The 26,910-nt window shown below is 46.6% G+C and overlaps 2 protein-coding genes across 2 annotated transcripts in view; both read left to right on the plus strand.

Moving 5' to 3' along the window:
* Window positions 1–18,810, plus strand: part of PPP1R16B (protein phosphatase 1 regulatory subunit 16B) — a 60,168-nt gene extending 41,358 nt beyond the window's left edge. The window contains exons 3-11 of the mRNA XM_082065399.1: window positions 4,044–4,114; window positions 6,316–6,461; window positions 8,533–8,636; window positions 8,953–9,077; window positions 9,556–9,681; window positions 10,031–10,106; window positions 11,025–11,154; window positions 11,914–12,082; window positions 12,667–18,810. Of these exons, the coding sequence (XP_081921525.1) occupies window positions 4,044–4,114; window positions 6,316–6,461; window positions 8,533–8,636; window positions 8,953–9,077; window positions 9,556–9,681; window positions 10,031–10,106; window positions 11,025–11,154; window positions 11,914–12,082; window positions 12,667–13,188 (1,469 nt within the window). The 3' untranslated portion in view covers window positions 13,189–18,810. The remainder of the gene's footprint in view (window positions 1–4,043; window positions 4,115–6,315; window positions 6,462–8,532; window positions 8,637–8,952; window positions 9,078–9,555; window positions 9,682–10,030; window positions 10,107–11,024; window positions 11,155–11,913; window positions 12,083–12,666) is intronic.
* Window positions 18,811–19,391: 581 nt separating this feature from the next.
* LOC309446092 (protein FAM83D-like) lies at window positions 19,392–26,232 on the plus strand. Its single transcript, XM_082065505.1, has 4 exons — window positions 19,392–19,878; window positions 22,518–22,685; window positions 23,583–23,707; window positions 24,073–26,232. Exons 1-4 carry the CDS (start codon window positions 19,426–19,428, stop codon window positions 25,025–25,027), a joined length of 1,701 nt encoding a protein of 566 aa, XP_081921631.1. The 5' UTR covers window positions 19,392–19,425; the 3' UTR covers window positions 25,028–26,232.
* Window positions 26,233–26,910: the final 678 nt, after the last annotated feature.

Below are 26,910 nucleotides of genomic sequence, written 5' to 3' on the forward strand. Positions count from 1 at the left end.
TGGGCTTTTCCACCTCCCCACTCGGTATCTGTATCAGTTGGCTTATTCTCTGATGAGTTATTAATACTGAAGGTATGCAAAAGCTGGGAGTGTAATAATATCCGGAATTTTATGGTGTAGCTTATTGACTTAGGGGGAACTGCACTGACAAAGGCAGTTTTTCCTCCATGGAAAAGTCTTTAACTAGTTTAGGAACTTTTCAGGAAAAGCTGTTTCTGGTGCAAACTCAGTGGGGAGTAACATCGATGAAAAACGATCGTGCTGGAATATCTCTTCAGGTGAGAGAGCTGATTAGCCCGCATTGGATTTTCCTCAGGGCCTTTGTAGTAGCTTCTTTGTCTTGCCCCTGATTTATGGGTTTTGGGGAGAATAAGCGAGGCTTGGATGTGCTTGGGAGGAGAGGGAGCTCCTGAGAAGGGGGTTCGTGGTGCTCAGGGAGGAGAATCTGTCTGAGGCTGCCCCAGGACTTGTGATGGAGGGTGACTCAAAACCTAGGGTGTATTTTCACAGCTGTCGTGGGAGCTTTTTCCATTTAACACAGCACAGATGTGAATGATAAAATATAAATTGAAGATTAATGTATACCATCTTGGCATGTGAGAGGTTCAATTATAGGCAGAGCAGGCAGAATAATGGGAAATACATTTGAGTGATTGTTCAGTTAATATAATTTGCAATGAATTATTCACAACAGTTTGTTCACCCAGCTCTTATTGTAATCGTTTTCATTCCTTCATTTGCTATGCGTTTGAAACCGCTTCCCACAACTTGTGCTTGACATGTCATGAAGTATATCCACGCACCCGGCCCTTTCTCCCCACCTCCCCCGCCCACACGCCCAGAAGGACAGATTTTAAAGAGCTCAGCACTTCAGGCACTGAGCTCTCTATAAGAAGTTAATCATGAGTGTTAAAGTGGAGGCTGCTGCTTGCTGAATACACCAATGTGACCCACAAAAACTTCTTCTGTTGGACTCGGAGTGACCTCAGCTCGCAGAGGGCTCCCGGAGGACCCATCCCCACGCTATACCTTGTGTGTATGGGGGAATCTTTATTTCATGAGTGATGTGCCGAGGCTTTAGCTGACAGAAGGCGATCAGCTGGTGTTGAGTGATTAATCTGTGTCCTTGTGAGCTGAAGTGTGTACTTCCTACCTGTGTGGCATCATTCATGTCTGGAGGTGGGGGGTGAAGGTTTTAGGCACCAGCAGACTTGAAGAGAAGCCCTTTGCTTGCTCAGGTCCCTGTCCCTTGTGTTGCACATTAAGCAGTGGAGTTGGGTCGGTGGCAGTGCCACAGCACCAGAGCTGAGCTTCCAGCACTGCAGAGCATTGCATTTGTGCAACCCCTATTCCTGTTCCACCGGAAAACCCACACATGCACATTTCTCCTGAAGTTCGTCAGGACTTGTTCTTCCCGTGGGGAAGGTGTCCAGGTCATCTCTCCACAATCCTCTGCAGGTCTGTCCACAGGGAGCGGGGGGTGATGAAGCTGCTCTTTGCCACCCTGTGCCCGGGTGCTGGGCGGGAATCGGGGCTGCATTCTGCCACAAGCTTGGTGAGATGCTGGGTAAACCCCCTCACTTGTAAAAGGGGGCATATGAAATAGGAAATCAGAGTTGTTGGAAACTCGTGCCTCGCTGTTGGGGTTTGTTGTCTGGAGCATGAGGAATACTGAAGGCAACATCCCTCTGACTTTGGGGACGAGAGCCAGGAGTTGTCGCTGCCCTGCGCTCCCCTGCTGAACCCCCGAGATGCCAACTCCAGCTTAGGACTGGTTGGAAAGGAGGTTCATTTCTTCTTCAAGCTGTGTTTGCCTGGACTTATCGGTACCACATCCACACCTAGCTTCATTACCTGACTTTTCTCTGCTCTTTTCTGATGTCTTGTGCTTGTCGGTCTTCAGTGTGTTGGGAGACACTGGGAAATGTTTTGAGGGCTGTGGGTGAGCTGGTGTCCAGGGCAGATGGGAGCTAAGGGAGGTGCACTGTGAGCATGAGGGATGCTGCGGGGGTTGCTGGAGAAGTCAAAGCTGCTTTAGGGTAAGATAAATCCTCCTCTGAATCTTAACCCTTCAAGGACAAGCTCTGTCAAGGCACAGTCACAGAGCCTTCAACACAAAATGCCACACTGCGTAACAAGCTGGAATTTATGCTACTGTTCTTCCCATAGAGGGACAGCACTTTTAAGGTTTATCTGCCAACATCTACTTGTCCAAATCTCCATAATGAGGCAAAACATGATTATGGACCTGTGTGTCATTTGTACACGATGGCTCCTTAATGACTGAGATTGAATTAAAACCCTAATGGCAGAGCATCCAAAGCAAATAAGAGGCAACCAGCTCCACTGGCTAATGACTCGCCTATCGCTCAGCTTGGATTAGAAGAGAGGAGCTTGGGGCTGGCCAGAAACAGTAGAAGCACGGTCATTAAATTGGATATACTGGCAGCGTGTGGGGCTTTTGTTGCTGTCAAGCATGCGAGTGTCGGGGCTGTGAGCCGCGTAGGCGTGGGGCTTCCTGCACTGGGCTTAGGGCTGGAACAAACTCAGACTCTTTGGACTCTCCATGGTGAGGGATGAGTTTTGTTCTTTGTTGTATTCTGCTCTTTTGTATCAGTTTCATCGAGCAGGTGTCAATGCCTTGAAATTATTTCCAGCAAACATAAATTCCAGCATTCATTTTGAGTCAGGTGAAATGATCCCGTGATGTAAAGTCTCTTATTTCGCTTCTGTTCTGTTTTGCCTTCCTTTTTGGTAACGTCAGACCCCTGGCTTCCAAACAAAATTTCACTTTGATTCAATTTGTCTCTCCTGCGAGTGCGTTTTCCAGGTCTTTTAAACAAAGCTTCATAAATCAACATTGATGTCATTGTGGACGTGTTTTCCATTTGCTGCTTTGGATGCCAGGAGTGCTGCGTCTGCAGGGGCAGCCGTGATGTGCTGGGCAAAGAGCCCCCTCTTAACAGCGCTCCATGGGTCTGAAGCAGCAGCAGAGGCTGTAGGTTCTTTGGGAGCAACCAGCCTTGCTGTCATTTCAATTGCCAGCTCTGAAGATGGTTATTTCCCTTTTAGCTTTGTTAGTGTTCCTTATTTTGCAGCTCTGGTTTTGCTTAATAGTTTCATCCTTGCCATCAAGTAAGACGGGACTTGAATATCTGTTGGTACTGTGGCCTCAGGGAGATGATTATGAACCTCGGGCTTGGGCTGTGCTGTCAGTGACATTTGAGGTGAAAAAAGCATTAGGTAGTGAAAGCTCTGGAGAAAAAGCAGGGAAGGAGCAAGTAAACAACAGAAGATGGGTATAGATCATCAAATTCTGTCAGCAGTGTTGAATTTGAAGAGTTCCTGGTGCTGCTATTAATTTACTTCCCCTGCCAGCCTTTTTGCTATTACCCAATGCAAGATCTGTACCTTAGAGCAAACTTGTTTTACCTCGGGGCTGATGGCTTTTCATGTGTTTCAGAAATTTGCATTTTAATGGAATAAATCTTATCCTTTCTCCCCAAAGCAGCAATAAAAAAGTAAAGCTGCTGGGAAGCTTTGTTCAAATACCTAACAGCTCATGTGAAGAGTCCAAAGCAACCCAGGGGTACTTTAGATTGGGCAGACCCCTGAACGTATTGGGTGTCTCGTCCCAGGTTGATAACTTCATCCCCCCCCCAGCGAGATCTCGCTTATGATTTTAACTTGGGACCCAAAAATCACTGATTGCCTCTGAGCTCTCCTGGGTTGCATTGTGCAGGCGTTGCAAAGCACAAGGTAGAAACGTAGATTGTTCCAGCACAACCATATGAAAATGACAGGGGTAACAGCAAAGTCTCCTCTGGAAGGAAGTTGGGAGAAAATTGTGTGCTGGTGCTCTCTGCTGGGTGAAACCAGGAAGGCTTTTTGCTCACAGCACTGCGGTGGCTGCGGGTTCACACCAGTGTGGAGCTCTTGGCTGCGGGGTCTCCTGCAGCTCAGCCCACGCTGGGACAACCGAGAGCAAGAGATGGGTCGGGATCACTGATCTGACTCCTTTCCCCTCTCTCCTTCCCTTACAGTGTGTTACTTGCTGAAGAGCAACATCAGCCCAGACCTGTGCAATGAAGACGGATTAACTGCACTGCATCAGGTGAGGCGTGGGAGGAGGTCACAGCTCCCTGCACCGTCACATCTTCCTGCTGCCTTCTGAGCAGACCTGCCGGGGAGGGCAGGAACAAGCTGCTATTTCATTTTGTTGCTCAGTCAAAGCAGTGAAACTTCACCATGTTGTGCTGGTGATCCTGTTTCTTGGGGAGCAAACTGAGATCAAACCCTTCTCTTGCTGTATCCCAGACTTTGTTCAGTGCTAATAAGAGCTCAGGAATTGGGGATGGGTTTCAGATGTGAACATTTCTCCCAGCCTTTAATCGTTGCAGGGCTGGGCTGTGAACTCTTAAAGTGGATTAATTCAATTTTAGAGACTCTGGCAACCCATGAGTTTTGAAACTGGTTTAGATAAATGATGCACAGGGTGTTTGGAGAGTCTGCTGCCACTCTCTGCAGGCTCAGGGGCTTCTAGAAATCCGGATGAGATGGCAGCAGCTGATCACCAGTAAAATAAAGACTTGTCAGAGTGGTGTGTAAATCTGTGTCCTTCCTCTGCACTGATGCCACGAGGGTTTTTCTGTTATTTTAAGGCCTTTGTCCCCATCCCTTCTTGTGAGTCTTGATTTTTGGTGCAAAAGCATCAGCAGAGTGATTCCCCCTGGGACTCGCTGTGCCTGGCAGCTGCCGCCTCCGCTGCCATGAAACAGTGGCGCGGTTGTCACACGCGCTGCGAGGGCGGAACGGGGACTCGTGGCTTTCTCTCCGTTAGTCTAAATGCCCCCATTGACTTGGGATTTTTGACTCTTTTGCAAGTTGCTTGCTCTCTTCAAAGCCGGGTGGATGTTTGCTTAAAAATGTGAACTGGCCCCTGGAAGAATAAAAGGTCCCCAGCACCTCTCCGATGAGATGCAATTGTGCACACAGACAGCAGCCTGGCAGCCTCATCGCATTCATCATCAGCTGCTGAAGCCAGGGAGGATCCCACATTGCCCACTGAAGGATCTGTTATTGTCAAGGTGCATTTGGGAGTTGAGGTGGGAACTTTGCATCCACTAGAATTAATTGAATCCCTGCAGAGGGAGAAGCTGCCACTTCAACACTATTGCCCATTAGCAGTGGCTTCCAGTGGAGGATGAAACTTATGCTTCTGTGATAACTTGGCTGTGTGACAGGTGTGATTTTAACCTCACTTCCATATACAAATTATAAACAGAAATACATAAAAGGTCCTTGTCACTCAGCTGCTAAAATGCTTGCTGTGGGGTGTGATTCAGCCCCATCACAAGCCCATGTTGCATTGCTGAGCTGCGAGTCTCCCGTGTGGGTCTGCAGTAATGTCTAGACCACAACCAGGCTTCTTGCACAAGAACTAATCTTATTTTAGTGTCTTTATTATATGTGTGCTCATGTCAAGAAGTGAGCACGAGGTGGATCAAAGAGCAAGTTCCACCTTCCCCAAAGGAAAGCGGTTGAGGTGATTTTTGCAGCTGCCTCTGGGACTGTGGTGTCAGTGCATCAAGGATGCTGATTATTTTTTTCTCAGGAGATGAAAGGTGCCCTGTGAATTATCTCATAATTCTGAGAAACCAACTTGCATTTTTTCAGATAACTGTGGTAGGTAGCGTGAGCTGCTGAGAAGACTTTTACTCATCACATGCTAGTGTGTGGGATTTTCCCTAAGAAAAGGGAATGTCAGCTTGTCAGCTCATCCCTTGGTATGTGGTTAAACTGGTTACATTGAATTTCTGCTATGTTTGCTCTTGAATATGGAAGACCCAGTGGGACAGAAGCTGTGTGCATATTTCACAGAATCCCAGAATGTCAGGGATTGGAAGGGCCCTGGAAAGCTCATCCAGTGCAGTCCCCCCATGGAGCAGGAACACCCAGATGAGGTTACACAGGAAGGTGTCCAGGCAGGTTTGAATGTCTCCAGAGTAGGAGACTCCACAACCTCCCTGGGCAGCCTAATATTTGCTATTATTCCCTACTGGTTCTACCCCCAAACCAGAAGACCCTGTAAATCACAGTGACCTTCAGTCTGCCCAGCGTAGGGGTTCTGCATGGTGCCTTCTGACCTGCTCGGCTCCAGATGGTGTTTAACCCTGGTGGGGATGCTTGTTGCCAAACACTGCCATATAAAGGAGGTCTCAATATGCAGGTACCCTGGTACAACTGAGCAGGTATGAGCCTGATCTTCCCAGCGTTTAAAAAAAAACCAATCTGTCTGCATCTCTTCCTCACCAGTGCTGCATAGACAACTATGAAGAGATAGTCAAGCTTCTCCTCAACCATGGGGCCAACGTCAACGCGAAGGACAACGAGCTGTGGACTCCGTTGCACGCAGCAGCTACATGTGGTCATATCAACCTGGTGAAGATTCTCATCCAGCAGTAGGTGGCTTTTTGTGTGTCCCTTTCTGCAGATCTGATTCTACCCACAGCTTCTGTGGATGGAAACCGAGACTGCTTAGCACCTTGTAAGATTGCAGAGGTGGTGATTATTCCCTGCTTTCAGGCTATTCGTGGGAGTCCTTCCTGTGTGGGGCAAGGGGTGGAGGAGGAAGAGCAGAAAGGCTGAGGAGAGATGTAGTAAAACCTTAGATGACTCAGTTTCATGAAGCTTCTGGAGACTGGGCCAGAATTTGCCACTTTTTGTCTGTATTCTGGTGTGTACATGTCTGTGTTTGTGCTTGTTGAACCACAGTCACTGGATGCGTAGAAGTAGGAGCAGCCAGCACGATCCACCTTCAGGCTCTTAAATACGGCTTCAGGTCTTCCAGCCACAGCCAAAGAGACACTGATGTAGGAGGACAGCAGCATGTTTGTGTAGCTCAAATACTTGGGTGAACTTTGTGACCTGTCTTACTGGCTCTTAATTAGGAACCAGTTAGTTTCTTGTACTGTTTGTTCCCTAGTGGTGTGACACTAGTGCTCACACTGGACCTTCCACTTGACTTTGCCAAGGCCCTAAATAAAGCTCAAGTCTTTCCTAGACTTGCTGGCAAGAAGGAAGAAGCCAGATGTGTTTTGAGCTGTCTCATGTGAAGCATTTAATGAGCACCTGCTGTGAATCCTGTCCGGAGCAGGTAGTCCTGACTCGGGAGCCTTCTCCTCCATTTCCCGGAGCGATGGTGTAGAGGACATGGTGTCCTTTGGGAGTGTTAACGTGCTGCCTCGAACAGCAGTGCCTGCTGCTCCTCCTGGGGAGGGACACTCCTTCCCATGACACTGCCATCTGGGACACCAGCACTGAAAATCTGGCCCTTCTTCTCTGGCTATAGAATGAAGGATGTGGAGCAGAGGATGCAAGCGATCATCCCTTGGAGGACGTTCTCACTTGGGTTGGGAAGTTTTTGAATGAGGGGCATAAAAATGGAGCAAACAAATGTGGAACAGTGTAGTGCACTCCTGACTCTTAGTTGAAAATAAGGGAGCGTCATGGGGATTGGTGGCAAGGTGAGGAGCTGGAGCTTATGGTGCTGGTTGTCATAGGCTGCCCTGTGGTAAGTAGTTGCCAGTAAATTTGGACTAGAGTAGCCTAATGTCATGACCCTATACTCAGAAACAGTCTTCCCCTAGACTTTCAAGGAATAAGGCGATTTAATTTGCGGCACACAAAAGATGTCCAGTGTCTTGCTTTTTTATTTGCTGATTAAACTAATGCTGGTACATTGCAAATGGGAGTTTCGATGTAGCTTGCTCTGCTCAGGCAGAGAGGCAAAAATAAACGAAGAAACAGGAATCTAAATGCAGATGGATACTGTCTGCTGTGCTTCCAAGGCTGGTAACTGTCGAGTTAGATCAGAATTCAGCTGAAAATATTTAACAGCTGGCTAAAACGCCACCGTTCAGAAGAGGCTGGAAATTTCCTACTATATGGGAATATGGGCACAGTGATCAATTTAACTGGCAATTTTACTTCCCAGTAGTGACCTCCTGGAATCACTAAAGCACTTAGAGAAGTGCTTTTGGACACTCAGAAATAAAAATTCACCAGTTGACACTTTTTTTAATACTGGTTTTTGCCAACATGCCCTTGGCTAGATGGAGGGCTCCCTCCACTGTTGAACCCATATCTTTCCCAAGTTTTCTGGTCCTTGTGAACTTTTCACTGAAGGACTGCTAGATGCCCAGATAACAAGCACCTGGTAGTTGCTTGGCATTTTTACCAGAAATTAAGCAAATAAATCACTTTGATCATTGAGAAGCTGCAGGCCTGTCCAGTGCCAGGCTCAGGAGAGGACAGGAGGTGTCACGTCCTGCCTTTCATCCACTTCTGGAATTTATCCTCCCCATTCATAGCTCCACGGCTTTGCTTCAAATCTTTCTCGTCTCACACGAATCTTGGTGACGTTTGGGCAACTATTAACCGCAGTAAGTTTTTGCTAAGCATTTAGCCCAGCGTGTGGCACCGTCTGCTCTGGGATGTCTGAGGTCCTTTCTCTCCGCTTTCTCCTTGCAGCGGTGCGGACTTGTTGGCAGTAAATGCAGATGGCAACATGCCGTATGACCTCTGTGAAGACGAACCAACTCTGGATGTCATTGAGACTTGCATGGCCTATCAAGGTAAGGAGACTGAGTTCATGGAAAATACAAAAATGGGTCGATGTAGTACTAAAAATTACCTTGTTTCTCAGCTCTTGATTTGCCTCTGGAGAAAAGCAGAGAGCTGCTGCCTGGCATAATTTCTCGGAACCCACCTCTGTCTAGTTTCTCTGATTCCTCAATAATGGTGAGGGCGAAGGACAGTTGGCAATCTCCTTAGCTACACAGCGTCTGAAAAGGATGTGAGGTCATTTCAGCCACAAATCATAAGTCTAATTTTAATCAGCCAGTGGAGACAATGACCCTTTTGAACTCTTCTAACTCTGAATTTTGACAGGAATTACACAGGAAAGGATCAATGAGATGCGGGCTGCTCCGGAGCAGGTCATGATCTGTGACATTCATGACATACTTGCAACTGGACAAGACCTGAACCGGACTGATGCCCAAGGTGCTACACTGGTGAGTGAAACTGCTGCGGCTTCACTCCTGTCTTCCCTCAGCCCGCAGGTTACAAAACCTGCCCCATGGCAGGAATTATACAAAATCAACACATACAGGTCACTGAGAGCAGGGAGGAAGCTATTTTGATCTTTTCCCCTGTTTTAGTTTATTGTCACGTAGGAACAGGCTCTGTCCATGAGTACGGCTGGCATAACTTGATTTAAAATACGAAAAAATTATTTTTCTAACCCACATATGTAAGTTATTTTAACAACTGATAAGGCGTGTCTTCTCCAAACAGCATTATATGCAGGTAATACTGAGTTTTAGTAACAGGAACAACCTGCTTTTGACCTGATGGCATCTGCTGAATGTGGAGCGTGCTGCCTGTCCAGATCTAGACTCAGAGGTTGTCCAAGAAATTCAACTGAAACTTGGTGTATAAAACCATTCGTGGTCCTTGCAGGTGGTTCATGCTCTGTTCCTTGTTTCCTAGCTGCATATAGCTGCAGCCAATGGTTATCTGCATGCAGCTGAAGTCCTTCTTGACCAGGGGGCAAGCCTGGATGTTAAGGACTGGGACGGCTGGGAACCGCTTCATGCTGCTGCTTTCTGGGGACAGGTAAGGATGTTGTTGCAAATGTCATGTCTGAGGGTGACGTTTCTTTCTGCCTGGACAGTTGTGGAGGACTCTGCAAATGGAAGAAACCTGTACTAGGGCTGGACTCAGTGGACAGTGTCAGCTGAGGGTTTTGGGGCTCTGAAAAGAACCCATTGCTGAGAAAGTTTGGGGAGAGTATGTCTGAGCAGTTGGATGGTAGGAGCAATGTTTAACACCACACGCATACCACAATAATTTGAGGCGAGTTGAGCATGCATGCCATTGCTTTTTATCTTACTCCAACTTTTCAGCTTTGAGGAGAACAGTGTTTACCTAAAATACCTTGATGAACCTGGCTTTCTTTCTCTAGATGCAGATGGCTGAGTTGCTTGTGTCCCATGGAGCTAGTTTGAGTGCCAGGACATCTTTGGATGAGATGCCAATAGGTGAGTTTACTAAGCTTAAAAAATAGAGATCGCTAAGAAAAACTTTTCCCCCTACAGGCGCTGGAGTCTTCATATGGTGCTTTCAGAAGCATCAACATTATTGTTCAGGTGTCTTCAGAATCCAAGTTAGTTACTTTAACTGGGACTGAAGTTTTAAAGTGCCTACTTTGTTACTTGTGAAAACACTTCTTGCTCATAAAAACAAGGGAGAAGGAGTTTCTCAAGCATCAAGTCTTTCTCCTGTGTGTTTCCACTCATATTATCCCTTTGCTTGGGAGACTCCGTGCCCTTGTATTGTAGTCCTGGACCTGAGCAGCTGTTGAGTGTAGCCCTAGGACAGTTGTCTGACTTTGCTTTGATGCAGTGATGTGGTAAACTAGAACAGACTGGAAAGGAAAGCGAAAGCACACAAGTCTCGGAACAGATTGCAAGTAAAATTTCCAAAGTGCTAGCATCTGACCATGTGTCCTATAACCTTGTGCCACATTTTCTTTTGGCAAAAGGTTTTCTGAGCCTTAATTGAAAAATATGCTGCATTCAGGGGAGCTGCAGTCTGGTAATTCCAGAAATTTCTTTTTCCCCCCATCTTGAAGCATTGATACAGACATCAATGTATCTCTCACCCTTCCATGAGTAAAGGCACAACATGCTGCAGAGATAGGACAAAATCTGGCTGAACAGCTGGATCACCGCAAGGCTGTCACAATCAGCAGCTCTGCTTTTCTGGTGCTGTTTAGGTATCCAAACCATTTGTTTAAATATTAATGTGCTAAGCATATTCAGGTTAAATTTCCCTTCTTGTCCTCCTGGCATTTGTAGTTGTAAATAGAAGGAAGGTGCAATTATTAACAGTAACATGATGTTAATGGCACCACGTTTGAACTGTCCAATGAATGGCCTGGTTTGTGTATGCCGTAGATCTGTGTGAAGAGGAGGAATTCAAAGTCTTACTTCTGGAGTTGAAACACAAACACGATGTGATCATGAAGTCTCAGATGAGACATAAATCCTCCCTGAGTCGAAGGACCTCCAGCACTGGCAGCCGGGGGTAAGCGCCTTGTTCCCTGTGGGTCACCCAGGTGCGGTTCTTGGCCACCCAGGTGAGGTTCTTGGCCACCCAGGTGTGGTTGCAGAGCACCTTACATGCAAAGAACAACCCATCTGTCCTTTCCAAACCAACTCTGAAAAGCAGAAGCTGATTTTCAGTTGCTGAAGGCAGAGCTGCTCTGAAGAGTGGTTCTTTCACTAGCAAGAGGTGGTGTTTCTTGGGGGGAAATTGGGTCTGCACTGTTGTTGTTTAAGAACTCCTCTGAACAGAGAACCAAGTGGTGAGAATTTACCCTGTTGAGCCACTGATACTGGTGTCTGGGAATCAGTGCTTCAAAAGGATTAACTTGGGCTTCTCAGTAGTACTTCTTATGGCCGAGATCCTATGTTGAGACAGTTTGCGCAGGTCTTCACGTTTACCAGACACCAAATCAGTCCCACAGACCACAGAACTCCCTGAAGAGCCCGTGGGCCCTTGGCCTCTACATATATTCCCCTGGTTGCAGAGTAGATCCATTAGGTGAGCTGCATGAGATCGAAAGCAGATTTGCAGTACTACATTAAAACTCCTTACAATTCCTCCCACCTTTAATATCCCCACCAATGCCTTTGCTTTGTGTGGGTGCCAGGAGCCTAAATTCACATTCCATTCCAGGGGGAGAGGCTGTGAGGTGGGAGGCCGAGGTGGGAAGAGCTACAGGGTAAGAGGAATTGTCATGTCCTGCTCACAGTTTCGATGTCCCTTGTCCCTGTCCCCCAGGAAGGTGGTGAGGAGGGCCAGCCTTACGGACCGAACAAACCTCTATAGGAAGGAGTGCGAGAAAGAGGCCATCGTCTGGCAGCAACTGGGGGTGGCAGAAGAAGGAAGAAACTCAGGTCTCATTGGAGAAATTGGAGAGACTCGGTCTGACCAGGAGAATACAGACCCCGTAAGGAATCTCTTCTGTATGATGGGAGTCACCGAGGAGGGCTGGTAGTGCAGATTCAGTAGCAATGGGTGCCCTGGGGTGGAAGGTGGCTGAAAAATTAGTAAACCTCATCCATCAGATGTACGCAAAAGATCAAATCCTCATTTGATATAAATTGGCATACCCCACTTGGATGGAAACACTGCTTTGGATTTACAGCTGCACAGTTTTGAGATACAGCCCTAGCAGAAAATACAGTATGTGCATTTTCTCTTTACAGCTGACAAATTGGTAATCACAAAAGAATTGTAGTCTTGTTTTGCAGTTGTTTTTAATTCAGTTATTGTCATGTTATATTAATATGTGTATCTGGATTTTTTTGTGAGTCCTTCTGAGTTAATGTTCCATGTTCCTGGTTGGGAACCAGCTCCTGGCTGGGGCTCACAGCATTACAGGGTGCTGTTAGTGGGTGTATTCAGTGTTTGTGCTACAATACCTGTCTGGTGGAAGGGCTGAGTGTGAGCAGGCTTAGGAAGTACTCACAGGATGAACTGTGTTACAAGGGATAGGGGAATATACTCTTCTTTCATGTCTTGTTGTTACAGAATTCAGTGCTGGAGAACTCTTCCCTCCTTCCGGAGTTAGCAAACAAAAGCACCCAGTGTGACTCTGAGATCCCCCTGCAGAATGGACTCATGGCATCCGCCAGCCCTTACCAGTACACCTTCTCCAACGGGGACGTTTGGAGCATGCACGCTGACCCTGACGGCAACCCCGGCCACATGCTGCCCTACGGCAACCCCGCGCTCCCCGACACGCAGCAGTTCTGGGGAGCCTACAAGGAGCACAACCACCAAACCCTCTCCGAACTGAAGCGGCAGCGGGCGGCAGCCAAACTCCTCAACCACCCTTTCCTCAGCACCCACTTCGGCAGCGGCGTGGCAGGAGTTGCCGAGAATGGGGGTGAGGCCAAGTCACACCTAATCGGATCCAGGACTTCCCCCTACAGCTCCAATGGGACCTCGGTGTATTACACAGTGGCCAGTGGTGATCCACCCCTCTTGAAATTCAAAGCTCCCATGGAGGAAATGGAAGAGAAGGTGCATGGGTGCTGCAGAATTTCCTAGTCTCATCTGTTTCTCACACCAGAGGAAACAAGACATGGGTGGGCTGGTTGGATCCATCACAGCGGCCAGGTTGTTTGCGTTCCAAGGGGAGAATTTGGTTATGGACATCCTGACTGCGGCGGCCACGTTCATCTTGAATTGTACTTAACCCTGCCAATTACTTCCATTGCAGTTGAATGAGTAATGCAGGTGGAGCAAGGCTCTCAGGAGAGGAAGGGATGTGCATCAGTATGATGTAAAAAGAGTCATCTTAGCCTTGCTCTGTGGCAAAGGGAGGTACGGTGTGCTGCCTCCCCATCCTCGGGAAGTCAAGAGATGCCTTGGAATGAAGAAAGGATCTGAATTAAAATCTTTGCATCTGAGCCTCTTGCTGTAAGTCACCAAGCTTCTGGAAGGTGACAGTTCAGACCTGAATTTTCACTCTTGGGTGATGCATAATATCATGGAAGGGAGATCAACCGCCACGTGGGGTTTGCAAGAGTGGACAGAGCTGTTTTCCATACAGCTGAATGCAGCACTTACAGGGCTTGAGCAACAAGCAGGCGTAAACTCTGTGCTTGCTTTAGGAAGTTTGCAAGGTGTTATCCCCTTGCAGTGACAGCTCACTGTCAAAAACTGCGCTGCTGGGTCCTGTTCTGCTCTTGTAAACTCGTTACTGGAGATTGCCATCAGGTTTGAAGCAGAACTTTTCCTGGAACGGGCTTCACTCCATAGGCTTTAAAACTGATGTTGCAATAAGGGGCCCTGGCAATAGAATTTTACTGCAATAAAATACTGACAAAGGTCTACATTGGGATAAGTAATTTAAAAAAACTTATTTGTACTATTTAGACTCTTAATTTGTTAAAACTGAAAAGACTTTTGCTGATCTCATTTTCCTATTGATTCTGTTTGTTTACTCTGTACGCTCAACACAGATTCTAGGGGCAGTATGCTTTTGCATTCCAATTTTTTCTGGATTTCCAGAACCACAGGGCTCGAGAGGGATGAGGAGGAAAGGTTTGCCGAACCAGAAATGCCATGAAAGCTTTTCTGATCTCCCTAGATGTTACAACACTTGCGTTAACCTGCAGTCTTTGGCTGATAAATAACAGTTAAATCATCGCTTTGATAGTTGAAAGTTGCAGCAGGGCAGGAGATTTTTTGTCTCTTTTCCAGCTCTCATGCTGAAGTCGTCAGCAGTGATTAGCAGCTGTCAGAAGACTTAAATGCCTCTATGTGTAAGGGAGTCCCATAGTGCCCTGCAGTACTTAGCAAAGCCTCTCTGCTGGGTGTTAGTGTAGTTTGTGTCAGCTCTGACAATACCTGAGAAACAGCTGCTTGGTGTAACCCAGGGGTTTGGCATTGGCTCCTCAGCAAATTAAGGCTTTGCATACCCGGGGGAGGTGAAAGGAGAGAGCCCCAGGGATGCAGCTCTGAGGAACCGGCCACAGTTGAGTTAACAAGTTGTATCTAGAGAATAACTGTAAATCTTCAACCCTTTTTCTGCACAGAGGGGCTATTGCACACGTAACTGTTTGCCTGCATGAATGCGTGTCTTCTCAGGTGGTTTAAATTCCAAACTCTGTAACCCACCACGGATTAAATCCAGCTCACGTAGTTGTGCTTTTCCAAGCAACAGCAAATGCGGCTTCCACCAGTCTTCCTTTTAGCTGGCAGCTGTCAGACATCAATATTACGCTTCACTCCTCCTGTGAGAATCCTCCCAGCCTTTCCTTTTTTGTAGGCTATAAAAAGCTGGCGTAGGCTGCTGGTGAGTGTTAAGTGCTACCCTCTGCTCCCCATCAAATCCAGCCCAGTGCTGGAGCTGGATGTTCTATGGGATGGGGCCCTGGGCTCCTCATTCTCAGCTCCTCGAGGCCACAGCCACACCAGAAACACTGTTGGACCTGTAAGATCATTACCAGGCTGACAATTTACTCTTTTGAACCCTTTAAGATACTATTCTCTTCCTTGACCAGTTCTAATAACAGGTTAGAAAATGGTAGCAGTTCATCTGACTCTCTTAAAACCTCGGTTCAGTTAAAGGCAGGGGGTTTCTTTGTATGTTTTGAAACACTCAGAGAAATTGGGCTTCCTCCATTATTGAAACACATATGCTAAATATAAGACTAGAAAACACTTTTGTGCTTGATTTAACCTTGAGGGATTTTTAAAAGTAATTCTGTAGTAGGAATAAGATGATTTGGTAACTGGACACACTTTACTGCATCTGTGTGTGGTTAACAGCAAGACTTTTGGTTACCTTGAGAAAATCATTCTGAGATAACACTGAGTGCAGCCGGGATATTACTGAATGGGGGCGATGATCTCTCAGGTTGTCTCTGTTCCTGTGGTTGTGGGGTTTGTCTCTCCACATCCATCCTGTTGAGAATTCTGGACTCAGTGTAACAAATTCCGGTGCCGCTATCCACTAGGTTGTAAGTGGTGCAAAATTTGGTCCATTCCCTGTTCGGGGAAGGAGGAGCTGGGCCCTTTTCCTTCTCAGAGCAATGTTTTTGCTGTTGAGTATATTGAATCCTACCTAACTGCAAGCAAATTAAAACATCATCATTGAACTGATAGTGGTGAGGAGCTTGAGGCTTGTTTTCACTGAGAGCTGTTCATATGTTAAAACTGTAGGAAGCCCATCCATTTTTAGACAAACGGCTTTTAGTCTGTCGGTATTTCACTCTGTTTATATGCAGAGTTCCAGGAACTCATCACTCTAGCTGTGATCTTGAGCAAAGCAACAATTGATTTACTATCAGGCAAAAAATATTACAGGTTGTAGATTACGAAACATCCCCCTAATTAGACTTTACATTGTAATTGTAAAATTGGCTGTAATACAGCTCTTCTGGCTTGATCACCGTAAGCTAACATGCTCACTGAAGTCTAGTGGCATCTGATCAAGTGTAATACATTCTTATGAGACAAGAGAGTCAGTAATGATAAATCTTCCAGGATATGTTTCACAGCCATGCCAAGTATTTATCTACTGCTGGCTTTGGGTTGAAGTTGCATAGAGTGGGACTTGCAAAGGAGTGACCTGGAATGGATTCATCCGTATGTGTTGGTGACATCTGGGATATAATGGTCGCTGCCTGTGGGGCACTGGAAATACGCTCAGGGAAGAAGCCGGCAGTTCACGCTCCACGCAGAGTTGTTTGCTCTAGGTCTGGGATGAGCAATTCTGCAAAGTGGATATTTAACCTGCCTCTGGTAAAGTATTTTGTAGAGACAAACAGGCTTTTGGAGGAATAACAAATACATAGATACTCCTACATGTGCATTGTAGGAGCCTACCTCTAAGAATAGAGCTTTTTATTATAAAAGTTAGCAGTGTTACAACAATAGTGGCGTTTTTATATCTATGTGTTTGAAAGGCCATCCTAGTGGAAAGCTCTGAGGTACATAGCAGAAGGCACTTGGCTGTTTTGTTGTATCTTAATATTGCTAAAAAGCTGTAGAAACCAGAAATCATATTGTGACTGGCACATCAAGCACTTGGTTTATTAGAGGAAGATTTGGAGGGGTTTATGCTATACTCAGTGTTTTTAGGCTCAGTAAATATCTATGTACAGATTGAAGGTCAGATTTGAGTCCTACTTCTGTTAGCAGTAATCCAGAGGTTGTAGTTGTTCATACAGACTACGCGAAGATTTGAGAATGTGGATGTCTTGACGGGTCTTTTGTAGGCAGAGCTGCACATGAGAACAACCCTTCTGCTTGCAATATCTCCTTGTATGCTGAAGGCAGCCACTGGCTGGTTGATGAGAGCAGCTTTACTTTCCATGTTGAAGGAGCTTTTTTAGGATGGAAAAAAGGTGTCTCTGCTTTACTGAGCTCAACCAAGGAAGTCCCAGCACCAAAATGTTAGATAAGGGCTCAAGTACCCCTGCTGGGATCTGACATCAGACCTGCATCTGTATTTCGTGTCTCAAGTGATGTGATTTTTGCCCATTTAGTCTCACTTCTGTGGTGCTCCAGAATCTGAAAATCCTCCCAGTTTGGGGAAGAACTGACTCTAGCTGATGTGGATCTGTACCGTCTTGCAGGTGTGGTTGAATGACCACGAGGATAAGGGACTCCTGGTAGGGGAAAAAGACCACGTCCGGGCAACAGCAATAACACGTCAGTGCAATACTCCGTGGAGGCTGTAAATTTGCTAGTTTATTGAGCGGAGTCTTACTTCATGGGGTTGAAAACACTTAGAAGCTCCCAAATGGCATTACAACTTCTGCTTAGTGTTCTTTTGCTTTATCCTTGGAGGTCTGTTTACTCAGATCTTCTCTGCTGAAACTAAATCAACAATAGCGTGAAACAGGAATAACCCAGAAAGCAATAGCGCTGGTCTCCAGGGAGCCACAGCTGAGCTGTTGTCCGTCCGCTGGAACGTGTTCTCCCTGCATCTGGATATTTCTGTGCCTTATCGTACTTGCTAAAGGTAACTTGGTAACTAGTCCCTGGAAGGAGGGTTTGTGGCGACTACACGGTGCTGTTCTTTAACTTGGAGGCTATTTTGCAAGGGGATCGCAGATCAGAGCATACCGGATTTTTTTGCTCTTTCATCTTCTCTCACAGTCGCCAGTTCTCTCTTCCTAAATACACAGAAAGGAAATGCACAGTCTTCATTTTAAGTTAACAAATCATGTTAACTTACTTTATTAAAGCAGTTCTCTACAGGCAGAGCCCAGAAACATGCTTGTAGCAGCAAGGTCTAGCCTTTTACTACAGAACACAGCGAGGATTTACATTTTTATTTTGTTTTGCCTGTGGCTGTACAACAGAATTGGTTGTCCCTGGCTGTTATTCAGCTACTCCGCTGTTTTCACCATGCCCAAACTGGTGACGGACTTCTCAGTGCCCCCACGATTTGAGCACCGCTGGGTTCTTCAGGCAACATCTGCTGAGGCACAATTACCACCCAGAATATTTTGCTATTTTGCAACTGCGGAAGCTGTAGGAGAGGAGACACTGCTCAAGATCCCTGTTCCCAAATCTACACCAACGCAATTATTAATATCTCCACCCGCAGCTGGAGGGGAGACGCGGGTTTTTAATTAGTGAAGATGCAGCCTTAGTATTGCCATCTCTACATCTTCAGCCTCTAGACTGCAGTGTAAATGGGCTATAGGAGCGTTGGTAACCCCGGTATAGCTCGGTGTGACGGCTGCGTGTACAGGATATTAACAAAAGATGGCAAGCCTTCTGCAATAATTCGTAATTCCATCGATCAGTAGTAAACGATGTACAAATAAAACTTGATGAAACGTATTTTATGTGGAAAAAAAATAATGTAAGAACTGTATATTGTATTAGCAGCTTTGTGTATAAAATGGCATTTTGGCAATCAGAGTCTAATATATTTAATTTTTTTTTAAAGGATATTTGATATTGTATGGAATTGACTTTATTGCTACTGTAAGTATGAAAAGATAGTTTCTTAACATGTTGAAACAATGCATAAAATCTTAAGTTGTATGTAAAACTCATGCCAAAAGGGTATGTCTGACAGTATTAGCACCTGACTCAATGTCTTTAATAGATTGAATTTTTTAATTTAAAAATTATATTAAATTTCTTTTAATAATACCAAAAATGCCACTGAGTTTGGTTTACGTTTTGGGACTGCCTCAATGTCTGTATCTGCTCCCCTGTAACCATAAGTACAGCTGGGAATTGTCCAAAAGAGTAAAACTTGGCAAGGGATAGGTGTAGCTTTTTATTTTGTAGCAGTAATTCCTGATGGGGACAAGCCTTTCCTGGATTTTGTCACGTCTGAGGAGCTAGGCCCAGCCTTTGTGAATGCATTTCGTTGAGAGGGTCCTTCTCAGAGGGGGCTGATTTGGGTAAAGGCAACAGCACCCTCACCCTCCCAGCTCTGGCGGGACAGGGTGGGGGACAGAACCGTGAGGGCTGAAGCCTCGGGCAGGGCCGGCCATGAGGCAGGTGTGTCGGCCCCTGAAGCCCCATGGAACGGGTTCAGAGCGGGTGCCATACAGAGCCTTCCAGGGCCGAGCACTGACGGGCCTGCGCGGTCTCCCGGCCCCAAGCAAGGCCGAGTCCCGCCTGTCCCCCTGCTCCAGCGGGCACGGCCTGAGGCTCCTGTGGGCGGTGGCGCCTCCTCGGCCCAGCCAATCGCGGGGCGGGGCGGGACGCGGCTCCTCCAGTGGCGGCGGCGGCGCGGGGCCGTTGGGATTCAAAGCGGCTATAAAGGCGCTGCCGAGCGCGGCCGCCGCGCTCCGCCGGGCCATGGCCAACCCCTCGCAGTGCCTGGAGGAGGGCGCCGGGCGCTGGCCGCCGCGCCCGCCCGGGCCCTACAGCGAGGCGCAGCGGCTGGCGCTGGAGGAGCTGGTGGCGGGCGGCCCCGAGGCGCTGCGGGCCTTCCTGCGGCGGGAGCAGCTGCCGCCGTTCCTCTCGGAGCCCGAGGTGCAGGCCATCGCGCGGGGCGCCCTGCCGCCCGCCGCGGGCCCGGAGCCGGCGGGCGAGCCCTCGCTCGGCGCCTCCCTGGACGCCTCGTCGCTCACCTATTTCCCCGAGCGCTGGGACCTGGAGCCGCCGGCGCTGGAGCTGGGCTGGCCGGGCTTCGCCAGCGGCGCGTTCCGCGGGCTGACGCGGGTGGAGGCGCATTTCCAGCCGGGCTGCGGGGACAGCCCGTACGGCTGCAAGGAGGCGGTGCGGCGGCAGATCCGCTCCGCTCGGCAGGTGAGTGCGGCGGCGGGGCGCGGGAGTGCGGGCTCTGCCCGTAGCGCCGCCCGAAAGCGCCCGGCCCGGGGCCCTTCTGCAGCGGGTCAGCGAACCGGAGCAAAAATCAGCAGAGTAATCAATGAGCATCTCCTTCAAGTGGCTGTAAGACCCCTGTCGAGCAAAGAAAGCCAGGGGAGGAGGACAAGGGCATAAATGCATAGCGGCTGGTGCTCATGGAACAGTGTCTGTCTGTCTGCAGCCAGGAGATCTCACACCCCGGTGACATTGCTCCAGGGGTCGATAGCTCCCTGTGCCCAGAGCCACACGCAGAGCCCCTGCTGCTGTTTGTGGCCAAACCACCCGCTGGTTTCGAGCTGCTCTTGCTCTGTTCAAAGCAGGTTTCCTACTCCGGATTTCTTTTCTTTGCAAGCCAGATTCGCTTGCAGAAACCTCCTGCTGGCCTTTAGAGAACTTTTTTTGTGTCATTTCTTATAAAAGAATGATATCTCTCTGTGATTATATCTCTCTCTTTCACCTCTTTCTCCTTATTAATCACCCCTAGATAACGTACAGGTCTGCTCTCAGCAGGACTTCCTTCCTACAGTAGTGGATGCTTTTGATGTGCTGTAGAATATGGTTTAAAAATCACATGGAGTAGTAACTTCTAACTGTTCTCTGTAACTCCTTATGTCACCTGAGTTTATAGCCTCCAACTGTAATCCCCATATGGGAACCACCCTTCTCGTTAGCAGCCACTCAATTGGCTTAGCCAAAATTTAAATGTATAGCTTCCTCTTGGGATGGCCAGGTGAAGCAACCCCTTGCTCTCTGCCTAACATGTTCGCACATGGCACACTCTGAATCAGCAGCTTTGTCCTTGCTCTATTCTGAACACAGAAGCTTGGGGATGTGTGTGGATGACATGAACGATGGGCTTCTTGCCAGAACCTGTCACAGAGGAAGCTCTGTTCTCAAAGGATCCTTATCAGGTAGATGCGATCAGTCTGGTGGCTCAAGTAAACTCATGAGAACATCTGTTTCTCCAGAAACTTGTGTGTGATGTTCTTGCTTGTAGCATCCTGCCAAATGCCATCCCTTGTACCAAGCCAACAGCCTGGCAAACTGTTCCTGCCATTGCCCATGTATGTGCCTGATCTGGGATGCATTTTTGTGGACATGGAGTGGAGAGAAATTTTGACCCCCCCACATAATTTACTGAGTATCAGATGCTGTGTGATGCTGCTCAGTCATGTCTGAGTTCTTTGGGTTAACATGAGGAACGGGGAAAAAAGTCAGATGCTGTAGAGCTGCTTCTCAGCTTGTTCAAATGGTGTTAGCTTAAGTGACTAAAGGGGATGCTTGCTATCTTGCCTTCACCATCCTGAATGGATGAGGGTAGAGAAAAGGGTTTTCTGTCTCTCCTCTGAACATTACTGAAAATGAACGAAAGTATGGTTAAAATATATTTCTTCTTCAGTTGCATATTCTGGGATTAGAACTCAAATGTGCTGCTAATCGAGTAGTCATTTGAAGGCACCAGTATTTCCAAGGGGCTTAGAGTAAATTGTTCTGTTTTCGGGGTTATTTGCTTACTCATCAGGTCTTGTCAAAAGCATCTGCTTCTTCTTTATCTCCCTTTGACACTTAGGGAAGTGATAGGGTGTGGAAAAGCACAAGAGATACACAAGAAGCACAAGTATAAACTAACTTTATCTAGAAATACCCAAAAGCCTGTGTGTGTTATACCTGAGAACTCATCCCTACGGAACCAGTCCCTTAAGGAGCGGGGCACAGGTGGGAACGCAGAACTCAGCCTGTTCTTGTGGGAAATGTTTACTCTGAGCACAGGCGATGCCACACACACAGCAGCTGTGTTGCACCCACGTACACCTTGGGCATGCTGCAGCAACATATGGATGCCTTATGTGTCTGGTAAAGACACCTGCAGCAGTCGTGTAATCTAATATTGGTCTAGAAGAAAAGTCATGAAGCCAAATCCTTATGCCTTTGTGTCCCACGTGGATGTGTGGTCCTGGTTTTGAAGGGAGAGAGTTCTAGCACTGCAACGGTGTGTGATGTGGCCTGGAATTAGCTGGAGGGATCATTCATAAATGTAAGGCTGTTGTGCCCATTCAGAGAAAATCTTCCTATTTTAGGATTTGCCTTCTGTAAAGAACCGTTGAGCTGGGTGAGTGGAAGGATTTCTTGTGAGGGTGTGGACTGGAAAGTCAGAACACAGCTAGTAAGAGTGTGGAAATAGTGAAAAATGTTGTCACAGGACTAATGTATCTCTTAGTAACTTATATAGGAACAGCATTGCCTTCCGATCACGCAAGACAGGATTTGTGAGACATTGAGCTGCGACAGTGAGGAGGCCATTTGAGCTGATTCTCCTGCAGGCAGTGCTGATCTGGCACGCTGGGAGCACAGGAGTGGAGATGGCTTCTCTGGATTCCCAGTTCTGTTGTGATAGCTTCTCTGCTACCAAAAGGCCAGATTATGGGTGATTACGTAGGAAAGCGGGCTGTGAAAGTGCACAAAAAGCAGCAGCAGCGGTGAGGGGAAAAAACCTCTTCAGGCTCACACTTTGCACTCCAGGGCCTTGTGTAAAAGAAGCCTCTTGAACAAGTGTTGTCAACTTTTTTTTTTTTTTGCAGGTGATTGCCCTTGTGATGGATTCCTTCACAGATATTGATATCTTTGGTGACCTTCAGGAAGCCTATACCACCCGCAAAGTCCCTGTCTATATCCTTCTTGACCAGGACTTTGTACCCGATTTCTTGGAAATGTGTAAGAATTTGGGAGTTTGCCCTGAGCAGGAAAGTGTGAGTACTAACCATTGGCTTGCTGTGGGCTTTGTTTCTATTTTGGTGGTATAGTTTATGCTTACGGATGTCAAATACATCCTTCTATAAAACATCAAGCTCTCAAAAGTCTAAAGCATTCTGTCTGTTAAATAACTGATACAAAAGGATATTTTCCAAAGTATTTCACAGCTCATGAAGCTCAAGGCTTGATATTGTGTGGCTTCAGTACTGCCTCTAATCCAGTATGTGAAACTGCCCACAAACTCAGCTGAAAACATGTAGAAAAGGCACATCTACCTCTGCCCTACGCTACCCACACATAGGAGCTACAGTCATGCCGTGCAGCTCCCAGGTGCGGTGGGAGGGGTGCGCATTGTGATCCCTGTCCTGAAGCAGCAATTTTCAAGCATTTAATTTTGCAAGATCTATGTATCTTTATTCTTTGGCTCAAGGAACTGCCTGCTAAGCAAAACAGAATCATGGGAAGCTTGAGGGTGGTATAGCTTTAGTAACATCTCTTTTCACTAAGGTGTAGTTGCTTTCTTTTAAAAGGGTTTGGATAACGAAAGCCGGGTGGTTTGCTCAGTTCCTCTGAATATAAGTTGATATGACTGTGTTATGCTGTGGCTTGGACAGGCTTATGTTCACCACAGAGAGTTTCTCTGGATGGGGAAACACATCTAGCTTTGTGGGCAGTAATTAATTAGAACTGGCTCTCCAGAGATTCCTCCTAATCTAACAGAACTTTAGCACTGTGTAACTAATAACACTCACAGGCCGACAAGGTAGGGAAGTTCATTTCATTTCTGTCTTCCATAGTGTGCGTAGCAGCTTTTAGGTAGAATGGCTAATCAAAAGTTTTTGGAAGTTAACTTAAATCTGATGGTATTTTTTTTCTCCTCTTTTCTGAAACAGCTGATGAGAGTTCGAACCCTCACAGGGAACACATACTACCTGAGGTCAGGTGCCAAAATTGTCGGGAAGGTCCATGAGAAGTTCATGTTAATCGATGGCATTAGAGTGACAACAGGCTCCTACAGGCAAGTATTGGGGTCTGCTCATGCCTGATGAAGCTATAGAAAGGAGGAGTTTCTGCAAGAAGGTTGTAATAACTTTGCTGTTTGCCTGGTATTAATTAATTGCCAATGAAAGTGAACTAGCTGAGTCTAAGTGGGACTAACACAAAACTGAAAAGAGCTTGGGAGAACTGGTTTACACAACTTGGTGGTACCAAAGCACCTGGCCATGGCTAAATAGAGTTCTTCCTGAAGAAGTGAGGATGAATAGTCTATCGACTTTATACCTTCCTTCTGCGCAGCACTTCTAAGCTGAGTCCTGTTGTCTGTAACTGTATGTGTTGAAATGCCCTGGAGATTAATTGTGAGTCTTGGTTTGTTTTCAATAGTTTCACGTGGTCTGACGGGAAGCTGAACAGCAGTAACTTGCTGCTACTCTCAGGTCAAGTGGTTGAACACTTCGACCTCCAGTTCAGGATTCTTTACGCTCAGTCGATGCCCATCAGCCAGAAGTGTCTGTCCAGCTGCAGGAACAACGGGATATTTGATCACCTGGCGAACAGAACAGAGTCCCCTGAAGAATATTCTGTGGAAGGCAACTTGAGAGCGGAATTTGCCGGATTGTCTAGTACTCCAAAGAAACTCTTGAAAGAACGAGATCAGGCTGAAGATACTCCTGGAAACAAACCTTGTAACCCGTGGCATTCTTGCCTCTGGGAAGAGCAGTGGTTCAGCGATCAAGTGGCCATCGTGGAACGGAAAAGCGCATCGACTCAAACTGGCCCATGGGAAGAGAAGCCTGTAGCGACCGTGTGCAACGCTGCCACGCAGACCAGCGCTGCGACGGCAGAAACTGGCACCCAGGCCTCTGTCGCTGCTAGAGTGACAGGCACTCAGACGTCAGTTCTGCTGAAGACTGCAGTGACGCAGACAAAGGAAGGTGAGTATGCAGAAACACCCCTGCTTCCCAGAAAGTTGTCAAAAGAAGGATCTTACAGCCTTACCAGACAGATATCAAGTTCCAGTCTGCGATCGATGTCTTCGTCATCCTCCCAGTGCTCTCTTGCAAGCTCTACCGGCTCGCTATCTTCTCTCCGGTCCTTTGAATATTCTGGCAGTCACAGGGCAGAATATTTCCAAAAACTGCATAAAGAGAGGCAGTTCCACTACTCCACTATCAGGTCAAAGCTTAGCCACATGGTGGGTATCCTGTCCCGGAGGGGACGTGCCCCTGAGAACTACATGACCCAGTACACTGGAAGATGTGATCTAAAACAGAGAAGGGACATCAGCGCCAGCCTGCGCAGCCTCCGGGACGTTTCACTCTTTTCTCTGAATAAATGATCACTGCACTGAGCACAGCACACAGAAGCTCCAGTCTTGAACTGTGGTTACTTTATACCTGCTGATTCTTCTACTTCCTTCCAGCACTTTTTTATTACATATGAATGTCACTCTCCAGCACTTTCTTTTATACTATGCAAAGAGGGGTTTAGCTCCTACTGTAGCTACTTGCATGTTCCTCTTATACATATCAATGGTGAGGGTTCATTTTGATTATGGATGTTTAGCCTGAAAAGTAAACTTATTACTGCTTTCTAGGATTGCTAATGCTTTGGCTATAATTTATATAAACTTGGAAAAACCTGAGTCAGACCTATCAAGCCATCAGAGTGGCTTTGGAGATTTAGCTTACAAGGCAGCACACTTTTTTTCTTTTTAATATTGGCTTTTATTTCTACTTTATCTTTGGCATCAGGGGAAACAACTTTCATAAAGAGCTGTAATGCTAAGTTTATTCTGATTTCAGTGATGTGTATATTCCTCTTCCACTCAAGCTGTGAAGGGTCTGTTGGAGCAGTTGCAGGTTCTTATCCTCAGCTGTTCCTGTTGTTTAATCCTTCTGAAATGGACTGAGCTAACTAGCTCTTCAGTTTGATCATCTTCTCATACACAGATATATAAAAAAAGTGTGTGTGTATATACACTTCCTTAGAAGAGCATCTTTTCAAAACCCAGACCAAGAAGTAGCAACTTGGCACTCTAAGATATTAGTACCCATGCTGGGTACAGTCCTGGTGTAAATGTTTCTAGTATTTGGAACTAAAACCTAGATATATTGGACCTGTGACAATATTAATGGGAATGTATCGCTGAGGTGGTGTTTTGCTCTTGTGAGCAGGAGATGAGGTGATATCTGGAGCTCACTCTCTTGCCGCAGCACACCTGTTGTAGTTCTCTTTTGGGATGACTCCCAAGAACTTTGCCCCTTGTGCAATTGTTAAGCAGAATTAAGACGTTTAGTCTTAGCACTGTAAGATGAGCTTCCAGTTCTGGCTTGGTCTAGGAATGTCTGTCCTCTGTTAAGAGACTTGTGAACGGTTTCCTTCTTTGGAAAGAACTTAGAGGCAAGACAGTCACTGAGGGCACATGACAAAGCCCCTGTTCAAAAGTAAACTGAGAAATGCACTACAAAATATTCTGGGCTCTGTTTGCTAATGCTATTGTACAAATGTAAGAGTAAAAAATAAACACACATTTTTCTCTTTAAGCTGTCCTCTGAAATGTTCTGTTTCCTGCTCTGTTCTTTATCCACTATTAACTTGGTTTGAGGAGCTGAAGTGCTACTGTAGTTTCTGAAAATAGTCTTTCAATATTAAATAGATCTTGGGTTAATTTGCTTTGCAGAGACAATATCTGAATATTTGCTAGCAGTACTCTGTGTGTGTGCGTGTATGTGCTTGTTGAATCACTTATTTGAGGGGTGTGTGGATTTCTTCTCTGAGCTCTGACCTGCACTGTTATTCTTTAGACCTGTATTCCAGTATTTTTGTGACCAAACGGACTAAATTCTGCCAAGTCAAATCAGAGTCGGGGTAATATATTTTCTTCTCATTTATGGGTGTGTCCAGCAGATGGCACATTTTGGCTGTTGTCTTGAATATTCCCGTAAACAGCAACGAATGGTAGAATGAACAGAAAAATGTCAAACTCAACAAGGCTGCAACTGAAGTGCAGAAAGCAACATTTTGTTCTACTAACTTGAGCATTTCTGTCTCTGAAATCTATATGGACAAAGAGGCTCAAACTACTTTATTACTTGGATTTGAGAGCAGCCACTCCCTCCCTGAAGCTGCAAGGCAGATGTACAAAGAGGTGCAGGTGAGGAAAAAAAGCTCTGTCTGCACTTGTTTGAACAGATAAGATACCTTTTTGTGTGGTCCCTG

Source organism: Streptopelia decaocto (genome assembly GCF_964273445.1).
Source record: "Streptopelia decaocto genome assembly, chromosome: 14".
In the NCBI taxonomy this organism is placed as follows: domain Eukaryota; kingdom Metazoa; phylum Chordata; class Aves; order Columbiformes; family Columbidae; genus Streptopelia; species Streptopelia decaocto.